At 43.2% G+C, this 10,008-nt stretch overlaps 1 protein-coding gene across 1 annotated transcript; it reads left to right on the top strand.

Annotated features, from left to right (window-relative positions):
- Positions 1-6,365, top strand: gata5 (GATA binding protein 5). The gene is made up of 7 exons (XM_071535186.1): positions 1-520; positions 3,399-3,565; positions 4,864-4,992; positions 5,244-5,328; positions 5,650-5,780; positions 6,179-6,181; positions 6,249-6,365. Exons 1-7 carry the CDS (start codon positions 1-3, stop codon positions 6,363-6,365), a joined length of 1,152 nt encoding a protein of 383 aa, XP_071391287.1.
- The last annotated feature ends 3,643 nt before the right edge of the window (positions 6,366-10,008 follow it).

The following is a 10,008-nucleotide window of genomic DNA, read 5'->3' as shown; positions in this document are numbered from 1 at the left end:
ATGTATCAAAGCCTCGCGCTCTCCTCCAACCAGTCCCCTTACGCGCATGACACCGGGAATTACATCCACCCCTCGGCCAGCTCTCCGGTCTACGTGCCCACCACCAGAGTCCCGGCCATGCTGCCCACGCTGCCCTACCTGCAGACCTGCGACTCCCCGCACCAGTCCCACGGCCTCGGCGGGCACCACGGCTGGCCCCAGACCGGCACAGACGGCTCCTCCTTCACGCCCAGCAGTCCTCACCCTCCGCCCGGCTTCTCCTACTCGCACAGCCCGCCTGTCAGCACCAACACCGGCCGGGACACGACCTACCAGAGCCCGCTGGTTCTCGGTAACGGCGCCCGGGCAGACCAGTACGGAGGCGCGCTGGTGCGCTCGGTCGGCGGGTCTTATTCCAGCCCCTACGCGTACATGAGCCCGGAGATGGCGACCTCCTCCTGGACGCCCGGACACTTCGAGAGCGGCGTGATCAGTCTGCAAGGACGGCAAGGAGGCCTGTCCGGGAGAAGGTCCAGTCTGGGTATGTAGGCTACAGGCCGCAGTTCAGGTCACTTCACTAAACCCTGAAGTATAACATCTATTCAAACTTCAAAAACCCGCTTATACCATTAAACAAAATTTCTTGGAAAGAAGTGGAGCAATTCCTGATGACTGACAAGATATTAGGCTATTATTTGGTCAGTGTGATACATTTAGACACAGATCAGCAAACTATCAGCTTAGAGGGAAGATTGGTGCTGAATTGGTGATTTGAAAGATATTTAAAATAGAATTATTGAGATTTGATAATGATCAAAATTACAAAATCAAAATTGGACTCAGATCAAGTATAAGTGCCCACCATATCCTTTCTATACCCTATTGACGCCTATGGCCTCGCCTGTATATCACAAAAAAAGCCAATAAAAATATTAATAATAATAATATTAATAATAATATGTTACCATTATTTTTTTTAATTAGGCTATTTATATACATGGTTATTGAAATAAAAAATGGCCTTATGAATATGACATGTTATTGTTACAGGGTAGCTATAAACAAAACAAGCAGGCTCTTCTTTAAAGGTAGCCTGTTCGTTCATATTCAGTATTTTTTTTTTCGTTATTTCCACACTCCCTCTTTAACACGAGTGATTGGTACTTTAACCTTTCGTTTGGCAATGGTTGGAAAGGCCAGGTTATATTGGGCTCTGACTTTACATTTTATTGCGTTGTTGTTTTCTTAAGTTATTTATTGTAGCTGGTGATTGAGAGGCCCAACAATGCTCAGTGGAACCTGGGTTTGTGCCATCCATGGCTCGGGAGGACGAGATTTAGTCAAGTCTCCTAAACAATCCTCCATCGGATTTAGACAATACACATTCTTCAGAAGAGAGGCTCGCTTAAAACAATCAATTAAAATGCTAATTTAATCCCCAGCAACAGTCCAGTGTTTTGATGAGTGGGTTCAATACACACTGGGACAAAAAACACACTGAAAAGAACCATTGTCACAACAATCAGTTATCACCTTGATCAGACAGACAGTCTATAACGGTCTGAAACGTCTCTACCTGTATGCTTAAACATTTATTAAGTAGGCTAACTCAGGGACACACCTTTTGAAGTCGACATTGAAAAAGCGTGTTAAACATTTCAGTCAGACCCAGGTTGAATAGTTCAAGCATTAGCTGCGACTCTTGTCCAGCAGTTTGTTTGATTTGGCCTAATAGCTGTTTCACACATGACAGAACCCGGGATAAATTAATTATGTAAAATTCAATTTTGTCCTTTAGTCTCTTGTCGACCGGATTGGCTGATGAACGAAGAATTTCTTCCCTAACGAAAAATGACTGTAATAATCCTATAATATTCAAATAGGGATTTAGAGTGTGACTGATGTGCTTAATACTTAATTGTGACATTAGTGTGAATGTATTGTAGCCTACTTTATGGCATTTTTATGTCCTATGTGATCACTATAATATTCCTATTGACAGTCTCGTCTGCGGTTTATAATGACGTTATTGTAGGCCTACTTTATTGTATTTTTTTTATTATCTCGTATTATATTCCTATAACATTCCTATAGAGATTGAAAGTTTAGCCTATTTGTGATGCTCACTAGTGAGTATTGACTTTATGGTGCTTTATCGTACTTTTTGTCTCCTGGTATAACATTCCTATAGGATATAATTTATGGCTTATGCTGCAGTATTTATGATCCTTCTAGAGCCTATACAGTTCTTTTTCATAAAGCTTAATTTAGACATGTGCAAAAGAATATGCACATATCGACAGGGGCTGTTCGTTCTTTGTAAATTATTATAATCCTGATTATCCCAAACCATCTAGCTGCCCTCAGCCTTAGTGTAATCCATTATATTCGTCTGAAATTAATAGCGTCACAAATTTAAACATTAAATAACAAGTCAAAAAGAGAGTAAAACAGGCTCATGGCAGAATATATTCTACTATGGTTAGGCTGTGTTTTGGACACCGGCGGGGTCTCTCTCGGGTCTCTCTCGGTCTGTCCCAATTGAGGGATTAGGAATTCGAGCAATTAATGCCAGGAGTCCGTCGTGTGTCAGAGCTGTGATGGATGGAGGGACCCCTGGATCCTTCAGGCTGATAACAGCCCCATTCACCCCCACCACCAGATTCCTCCATCCCTCTGTCTCCCGATTGATTCATTCTGGGTTTGATGTCTCTTCATCAGAGGTTTTAAATTCCTCCCCGGCTATTCATCATGCAGTGGCCCGTAACCAGACCCGCCCCCTCCACCCCCCTGTAGACAACGTTTAGAGGAAAATGTTGTGCTGTTGTCTATTCCTAATTATGTTTTTTGTTTGTTTGTATTTTTAACATTCCACAATTCCCCCTTACGAAAAAGAAGTAGGCCTACAATTAGCCTAGGCCTATCCCATACATTTTACATGACACTGTACAAACATCACAGCAAAACTTTAAATCCCTGTAGGAATATTATGGGAATATCATAGTGATACCATAGGAGATAAAAATATCATAAAGTACGATAAGCTCACGATAAACTCACTTTTGAGCACTACAGACATGCTATTGCTTCCTATATGGATGTTGTAGGAATTTACCAAAACAGAAAGTTCGATAACTTTATTATAGACTTTTTATTCTAGAAATTGTATGCAGATACCATAGAAAATTTAAAAACAGCTTGATAAGTAGGCCTAGTCCCTATAGGAATATTATAGGGTTATTATTATAGTGATACCATATGAAATAAAATTACCATAAAGTATAATATACGATCACTATAGACCGATTTAAGTCCCTATATGACAGGAACATTATAGTGATTTTAAAACGTTGAGAGATACATAACAGGCCTCCGGTATAAATCAAACCTCACATTTGTGTCTTTCCTCCGGTCCTCAGACCTGATGGAGGAGATGCCGGAGGGCCGGGAGTGCGTCAACTGCGGCTCCATCTCCACGCCGCTGTGGCGGAGGGACGGCACCGGACACTACCTGTGTAACGCCTGCGGCCTCTACCACAAGATGAACGGCATCAACAGGCCGCTCATTAAGCCGCAGAAACGCCTGGTAAGACATGAGGATTATGGGGAATGATAGCCTATAATTTGCTATGAAATTGAAGTTATTCATTCTGGGATGTAGTGACGGGTAAGCTCACCTCAGCTCAGTTCAATCACCTTTATAAAAGAGTTGCCCATCTTTTTAAGGCTGGCAAAAAATCTTTATAATGTCAATTCATAGCTCACATCATAGCAAGTAGCATCAAACTCATATGGGTTATATGAGGACAGAGTCTTTTAAGGAAATAAACAGAAACAGAAATTATTATTGGTTTTGGTGAATTTGTTTTTGTTCATATTGGTGGTGTTTGCATTATGATAATCACCAACTGGAGGATATAGTTCCCACCTTTTTATTGACTGCTATATCATGGTTAGGGCATGTAGGTAAATGCCCCTATAGTAATATAGGACACTCTTAAGGTTGGGCAAGCTGGCTACAAGTAAGTCAAATAGTAAAAACCATGCAATGTTATGTGTATTAATAACCAAGACTTAATTATAATCAGAAATGATCTCAATGTATGATTAGTTAATAAGTTGTTCTAAAGATACATAGTCTTTCACACTACCACTGAGGTCAAAGTAGATAATGCACGGCCTATTAGTGGTCAGGGAGAGTTTGGAGAATGGAAAAGGGGGGAGGGAGGGGGAGGGAGGGGGAGGGGGGCGTTCAAGGCTTCACGGCTGTGTATTTCCCAGGAACTTGCCTCTCCAGAGCAGCTGTGGCTTGTGAGTTGCCCAACAGTCTCCTTCCACGACCGGGCCGTTCTCCCTTCTCTCTGTTTTTTATTTGTCCTGCGGCGACCTTGCCCTTGGACGGGCCGTTTTTAGACAAGGCTCTCTCCGGAGCAACGTGACGAACTACTGTGCTGTGCTTTCGCTCCGAAGTCTCGCCTGCTGTCCCGTACCAAAGCTGATAGTCGCCCCTGCGGATCTGCACCGCTTACATTTCAGCACACTGTGAGAACGAAAAACTCAACTAATGACTTATTAGAATTCACGCATGGGGACCGTGGAATGATAATACATCATTGTTGCACCAAAACATACTGACATCCTGCGATTCATGCTCAGATTTGAGGGAGCAGTTCAACTCTTGGTTTCTCAAACTACAGTACACAGATCCAAAATGAGTCATGAGCTTATATTTCTGATTGGCCCCCAATAGCAAAAATGTCTTTTCCTGAGCCTGGCTGAAGATTTAAAAACTGAAATTTCTCATTTTGGGTTCCAGCCTGAAAAAGTTGAACCGTATGACTTTCAAATGTGAACTCACCCCTCTCCCGCCTGCTCCTCCTGCAGCAGACCACGTCCCGCCGGGCCGGCCTGTGCTGCACGAACTGCCACACCAGCACCACCACACTGTGGAGACGCAACGCCGAGGGGGAGCCCGTCTGTAACGCCTGCGGCCTCTACATGAAGCTGCATGGGGTAAACCACGTCTTCTCATGTCTTTCCCCCCCCCCATTACAGCCTGCATGTAACACAGCTAGGAGCAGCTCATTATTTGCACAGTGTAAAAACCTCTCCAAGGGCATTGTGGTCATTGTTATCGGAGCGGGCGGGCGTGGGAGGGGAGGCTGTGTGGGTTGTCATGACACTCCGGCCGCTGCTCTTGCTGTTTGTGTGTCAGGGACTGGGAGGTACCCGGAGCTAACGTGTGTTTTCTCTCCTCCCTGCAGGTGCCCAGACCTCTGGCCATGAAGAAAGAGAGCATTCAGACCAGGAAGCGCAAACCCAAGATGCCCAAGAATAAAAGCTCCACAGGTAGGAATGATGAAACGAGATGGAGGTGATAGATATAGGTGGATAGATAAATCCGTTTCCTTATCTTGGATTTATAGGCTATTACACATCCCATAACAGGTTAGGATATCCCAAACAGACCGTATTTCAGTGATTAAGGTGTAAAAGTGTCGGCCATCTTTTTCATTATCATCTGACATCTTTCATTATAAGCAGCAGATTGTTTCCGTGATTGAAAAGTGTCTGAATTTTCTTACAAGTATACAGAGTAGGAGACAGAGAGAAACAGAGATCTCTTTTTTGCTCCCACCACTCATTTGACATCCGTCTATCATCCACCAGGAGGATCCACAGCCTCCGACACCAGCTCCCCGTCCTCCCTCTCGGTCTCAGAGCATGCCTCCACCATTAAGAGCGAACCCAACATGGCCCCGTCGCCCTACGCCGGACAGACCGTCACGTCCGTCACTCAGGTAAAAACCCCTTCCTGTTCCCGACACACCTGCCTGTCAGATCGTTACGCCCTATTATTCGACATCCCCTGTTTTTCAGCAGCTATATAGAAACGCTATTATATCCCTTGATTTAGCAGCAAACATCCATTTGAAGGGTTTCGTTCTCAAACCCTAAAAATCCATTGTGAGAAAAGAACTCCCCCTGAACTTTATTACTCAATGTTGCCTCCAAAATGTTGCCTTTTCCTAGGCAAATGTCTTCGAATAGCAAGTTAAATTAACTTGAACATTAATTTTGAACGAGCTTTCATGCCAGCAACAGTCAGACTAGGTGGCTATTATTTGTTTTTTGTCTGAAGGTGGGTATCTCACATCGGAAAGAACCTCCTCCTTTGTTTGCCTGGCATTTTAAACAGGCTGTATGGTGTCAACGATCCTGTTTCTATCTTTACTTTTTCAACTGAAATGTCCCCTTCCTCTCTGCAGACGTCCCAGCTCGACAGCACAGGCTCAGGACATGTGGACATTAAATACGAGGACTATCCCTTTACCCCGACTTCCATCGCCCCACAGAACTCCTGGTGCGCCCTGTCTCAAGCGTGAGGAGTCACTGCTCCACCAGCGCAGCATAGCGAGACTACCATGCATCTTGATTCGGCTTCATCCCGGAGGCCGTTATGGAAGTCTACTGCAGTGACTGTCCCCTGAACTTCTGCCATTCTTCTGGGGGCAACAGTGCGGGCAGCGGTGAAGCAGGCGTGCAGAAACAGTGGGACTTGTATGATGGCTAGATCTGTTCCTGGCTCACTTGACCTGAGGCTTGATATAAACCTCTTATCGCGCATCAGGTCCTGGACCAGCCAGAACACAGCTTACCTGGACCAAACTATAACATATAAAAGACACGGGGCAACTGGACTGCAGTTTTACACACTGTAGGACTGTATGTCATCCTGTTAGCCGCAGCACAACCGCATGACAGCTCATCCGGAGCGAAGAGCATACCTGAACCAGGACCAGACACCTGGCGCCTGGCTCTCCTGAACTCAGATCCAACAGGCCGCAGACAAAAGACTGGTGACGAGAACTACCTATTACTGAGCGTCTTCCTTTTGGAGAAGCGCTCTAGCAAAGATACCGATGTGAAGGCAATCATTCGGAATGTATAGAAGCGACGATAACTACATTTTATAGCCGATGACTGATGTTCTTGTTAGTTTCCTTATGTGTTTGTTGTTGTCACCGGTGTTCGTCGATTTTGAAAAACATACAAACAGAGGCAGTTTCAGCATGTTATCGTCAGAGTGTTCACAAAGAAAACCGGAGGATGGACAGAAAATACCTTTTTTATGGCTGTTGAACATGTCTCATTACCGACGTGTAGATGATTAACTTTTATAGAGACATTATTTATGTTGAGATAAGGACAGTTAAAAGTCATCGTGAACACTAAAGCCAGCCCACTGCTCACTGTTCCCCTTTTAGAATGGCTGGTGTGTAGTATGGCCTCTAATCTGCATAGATTATATGAGCGATTTGTTTTCTATAAATTACAAACAAGTTTTATAAAATACAATAGATACAAACTGTATCTCTGGTTTTGAGATTAAAAAAAAAAAATCAGGACCAGCCTTTTTGATCTAGAGGCTATGACTACATATCAGAGGTTTATCATCATTTTACTGTTTTAGATTTTGACATAAATGAAAGTGCAATGACTCCATTTTTCTCAAAAATTGAAGGCAAAACAAAAAGAGCATGAAATTATTCTAAATATATTAATCTAATTTTATTGCCTATATTTTGTCAATATGTAAGGGAATTTTATTGTTATAATGTTCTAGAGAACTGAGTGTGTAAACCCAGCCTCTCAATTTCTTTTTTTTTTCTTTCTTTTTTTTTTTTTTGCAATGCTCTTTGGAATCTGTTCAGGTTAATAAACTGATTCATAACTTATTCATTTGATTTTTGGGAATTTATTCTCAAAACAATTGTGTGATGGTTTTCAAGTAAATCTAAAAATGAAATGCATAAATATCTCCAGTTTCAAGTTAACTTAGGTGACAACTTTATTCCTTGTGTTTAGTGATTTATCAAATATATGATATTTTCACTTCATAGATGTGGACCAACAGGTTCTGAAATAGGGACAATTAGGTTATTTCCATGCACATCCAGCATGTTATTTACAGTAATTAGTTGATACCCATATCATATCACATCTACCATTACTTTTGTCTTTTCTGATTCAGCTGATGCTCTCTCTCTCTCAGGTGTGTTTTTATCCAATATATTAGTTCATCAATATGGTCCTAAAAAAGTGCAATCAGTTTGTATTGGGCATTTCTTCGAAGGTGTTTGTGGGCAAAGGGGTTTGTCCCATAGGTGTTTTGCAAACATATCTTTCTTAATGCATGGTGTAAGCTTCCACATGCACACAGTTGTGTGTGTGTGTGAGTACATGCGTGTGTGTGTGTGCAAGGAGGGTGTGTGCTCCTGTTGGTTGCTCAAGCCGACGGCGTCGACCAAAGGTTGTGTTCCAACTCCGCTTTATGGCGGCCGGGTCGCAGCGGGCCGCACCGCGCTGCAAAATACAGACCAGTCAGCAACATGGCCGCCGCTTTACTGCACCCACGGCGACATCCAGGCTCCGCTGCACCGACACTGAGCCGCTTTATGACTGTTGGCCAAGTTGCTGCTGTTCTTATCTGTTGCTGGGAGAGGAGAGGGTGGTTGCAGCGAGATGTGAGGATGCAGACATATGAATTTGAGTCAGGCAGCGAGCAAAGTGAGTTTACTAAATGAACAGGAGGGTGCTCTGAGGCCGGGATGGGAGCACTTAGCTGTAGTTTGTAATGAGAGTGTGCTGCAAATAGTGTCCGTCTTAACATGTTATTCAGTCTAATATAAAAAAAGAAAACAAGTGAAAAAAAACCTCACCAATGGGGTGGAATGATTTCAAGTGTTTCCAGTGCAAATCAACTTGATTCAAGCATTTTCTTGATACCAGTGGATAATGAAATATGTTTCAAGATATTGACACAATTTGTTTCTAGAAAATTCCTGAAACAAGGGAATTGGAAGTAAGTGCAAATATCTCAACCCATTGGCAAGTTTTTCACTTGTTTTCAGAAAAATACCATTTTTAAGAGTCAATGCCAGAGTAAAAAAATTGTTGAGATGGATGTTTAGGCAGGTATATCTGGATATTGAAACAACACGTATATAGACAGAATATAGATAAACTCAATACTTTTATAGCCTCAAAGTCAATACCCACACCACCCCCCATCCCTAAACATACACACACACACACACACACACACACACACACAGCCCCTGCCTCCTTCCTTCAAAGCTCTGAGTGCTAAATAGACAGCTCCTCCACACAGAGACACAGGCTCAATCAGGAGCCCTTACGACCGCGTTTACATTCAATTGCCTGTGAATTGAGTGTCCTCATTATTCGCGTCACAGTAAAACCTCTGGAGTGTGACTGGGGGGGGGGGGGGTTGGGGGGGTTGCAGAGGGGGGGGAAACCTTGAGGATTCCCGATGTTATCTCACACAGCAGCCCGTCCCTTCCTCGGCTCGGGGTTTTCAGACTTTTTTTCCCCCCCAGGCAAACCACATTTTCACATTTTTTTCACTGGCACTGATACAGGATTTTGCAAGCTATTGTGCAGGTTAATTTGAAAATATACGACTATAAAACTAGTCTATGTTATCTTTACATTTTCACCTTATGCTGCAGGGATTTGGAACATAACATAACCAGAGATGTCATACAAACTACTCTCCAGAATAATTTGGGGATCGATTCTGATCTTCCCATGACCTTACTTTGGATCCCAACCCAGACTTTGAAAAACTGCCTCAGGCTCCCCCCCCCCACTCTTTCAGACTCCTTGTGTTGCTTTAGCCTTTTTATAGCAAGAGTGGGGAAAAAAACAATGACTGTACGTCCTACTTTGCCAATGAAAACTTGTTTCTTAAAACACTGAGCACTCCTAGAGAACTATATAACGAGGCGTTAAGTGCACAGTTATGCATTTAAACCTCTTCCCTCTACAGTATATTTTCTCCATCCTTCTAGCTGCATTTTGTCTTGTCTCGGTCCACCTTGGCTGCTCCTGCCATGCACATGTAATTTACTATTGTTAGGTTAAGTAGGCTAAAACATTTATTTCATATGACAGACGACAGAAACCTTGCGTTTGATTTAGACCTGAAAGAATCAAGGCCGG

Source organism: Centroberyx affinis, unplaced genomic scaffold (assembly GCF_046629955.1).
Source record: "Centroberyx affinis isolate AG114_WGS23_722 - 3 ecotype Tasmania unplaced genomic scaffold, CSIRO-AGI_Caff_v1 ptg002675l_1, whole genome shotgun sequence".
Classification (NCBI taxonomy): Eukaryota; Metazoa; Chordata; class Actinopteri; order Beryciformes; family Berycidae; genus Centroberyx; species Centroberyx affinis.
This window is presented reverse-complemented; position numbering and strand designations above follow the sequence as displayed.

Excerpts from the sequence above, each read along its gene's own strand:
- gata5 (XM_071535186.1), top strand. The coding sequence starts at position 1 with ATGTATCAAAGCCTCGCGCTCTCCTCCAACCAGTCCCCTTACGCGCAT. Across the intron at positions 521-3,398 it reads CGGGAGAAGGTCCAGTCTGG|ACCTGATGGAGGAGATGCCG; the intron begins GTATGTAGGCTA and ends TCCGGTCCTCAG. Across the intron at positions 4,993-5,243 it reads TCTACATGAAGCTGCATGGG|GTGCCCAGACCTCTGGCCAT; the intron begins GTAAACCACGTC and ends TCCTCCCTGCAG.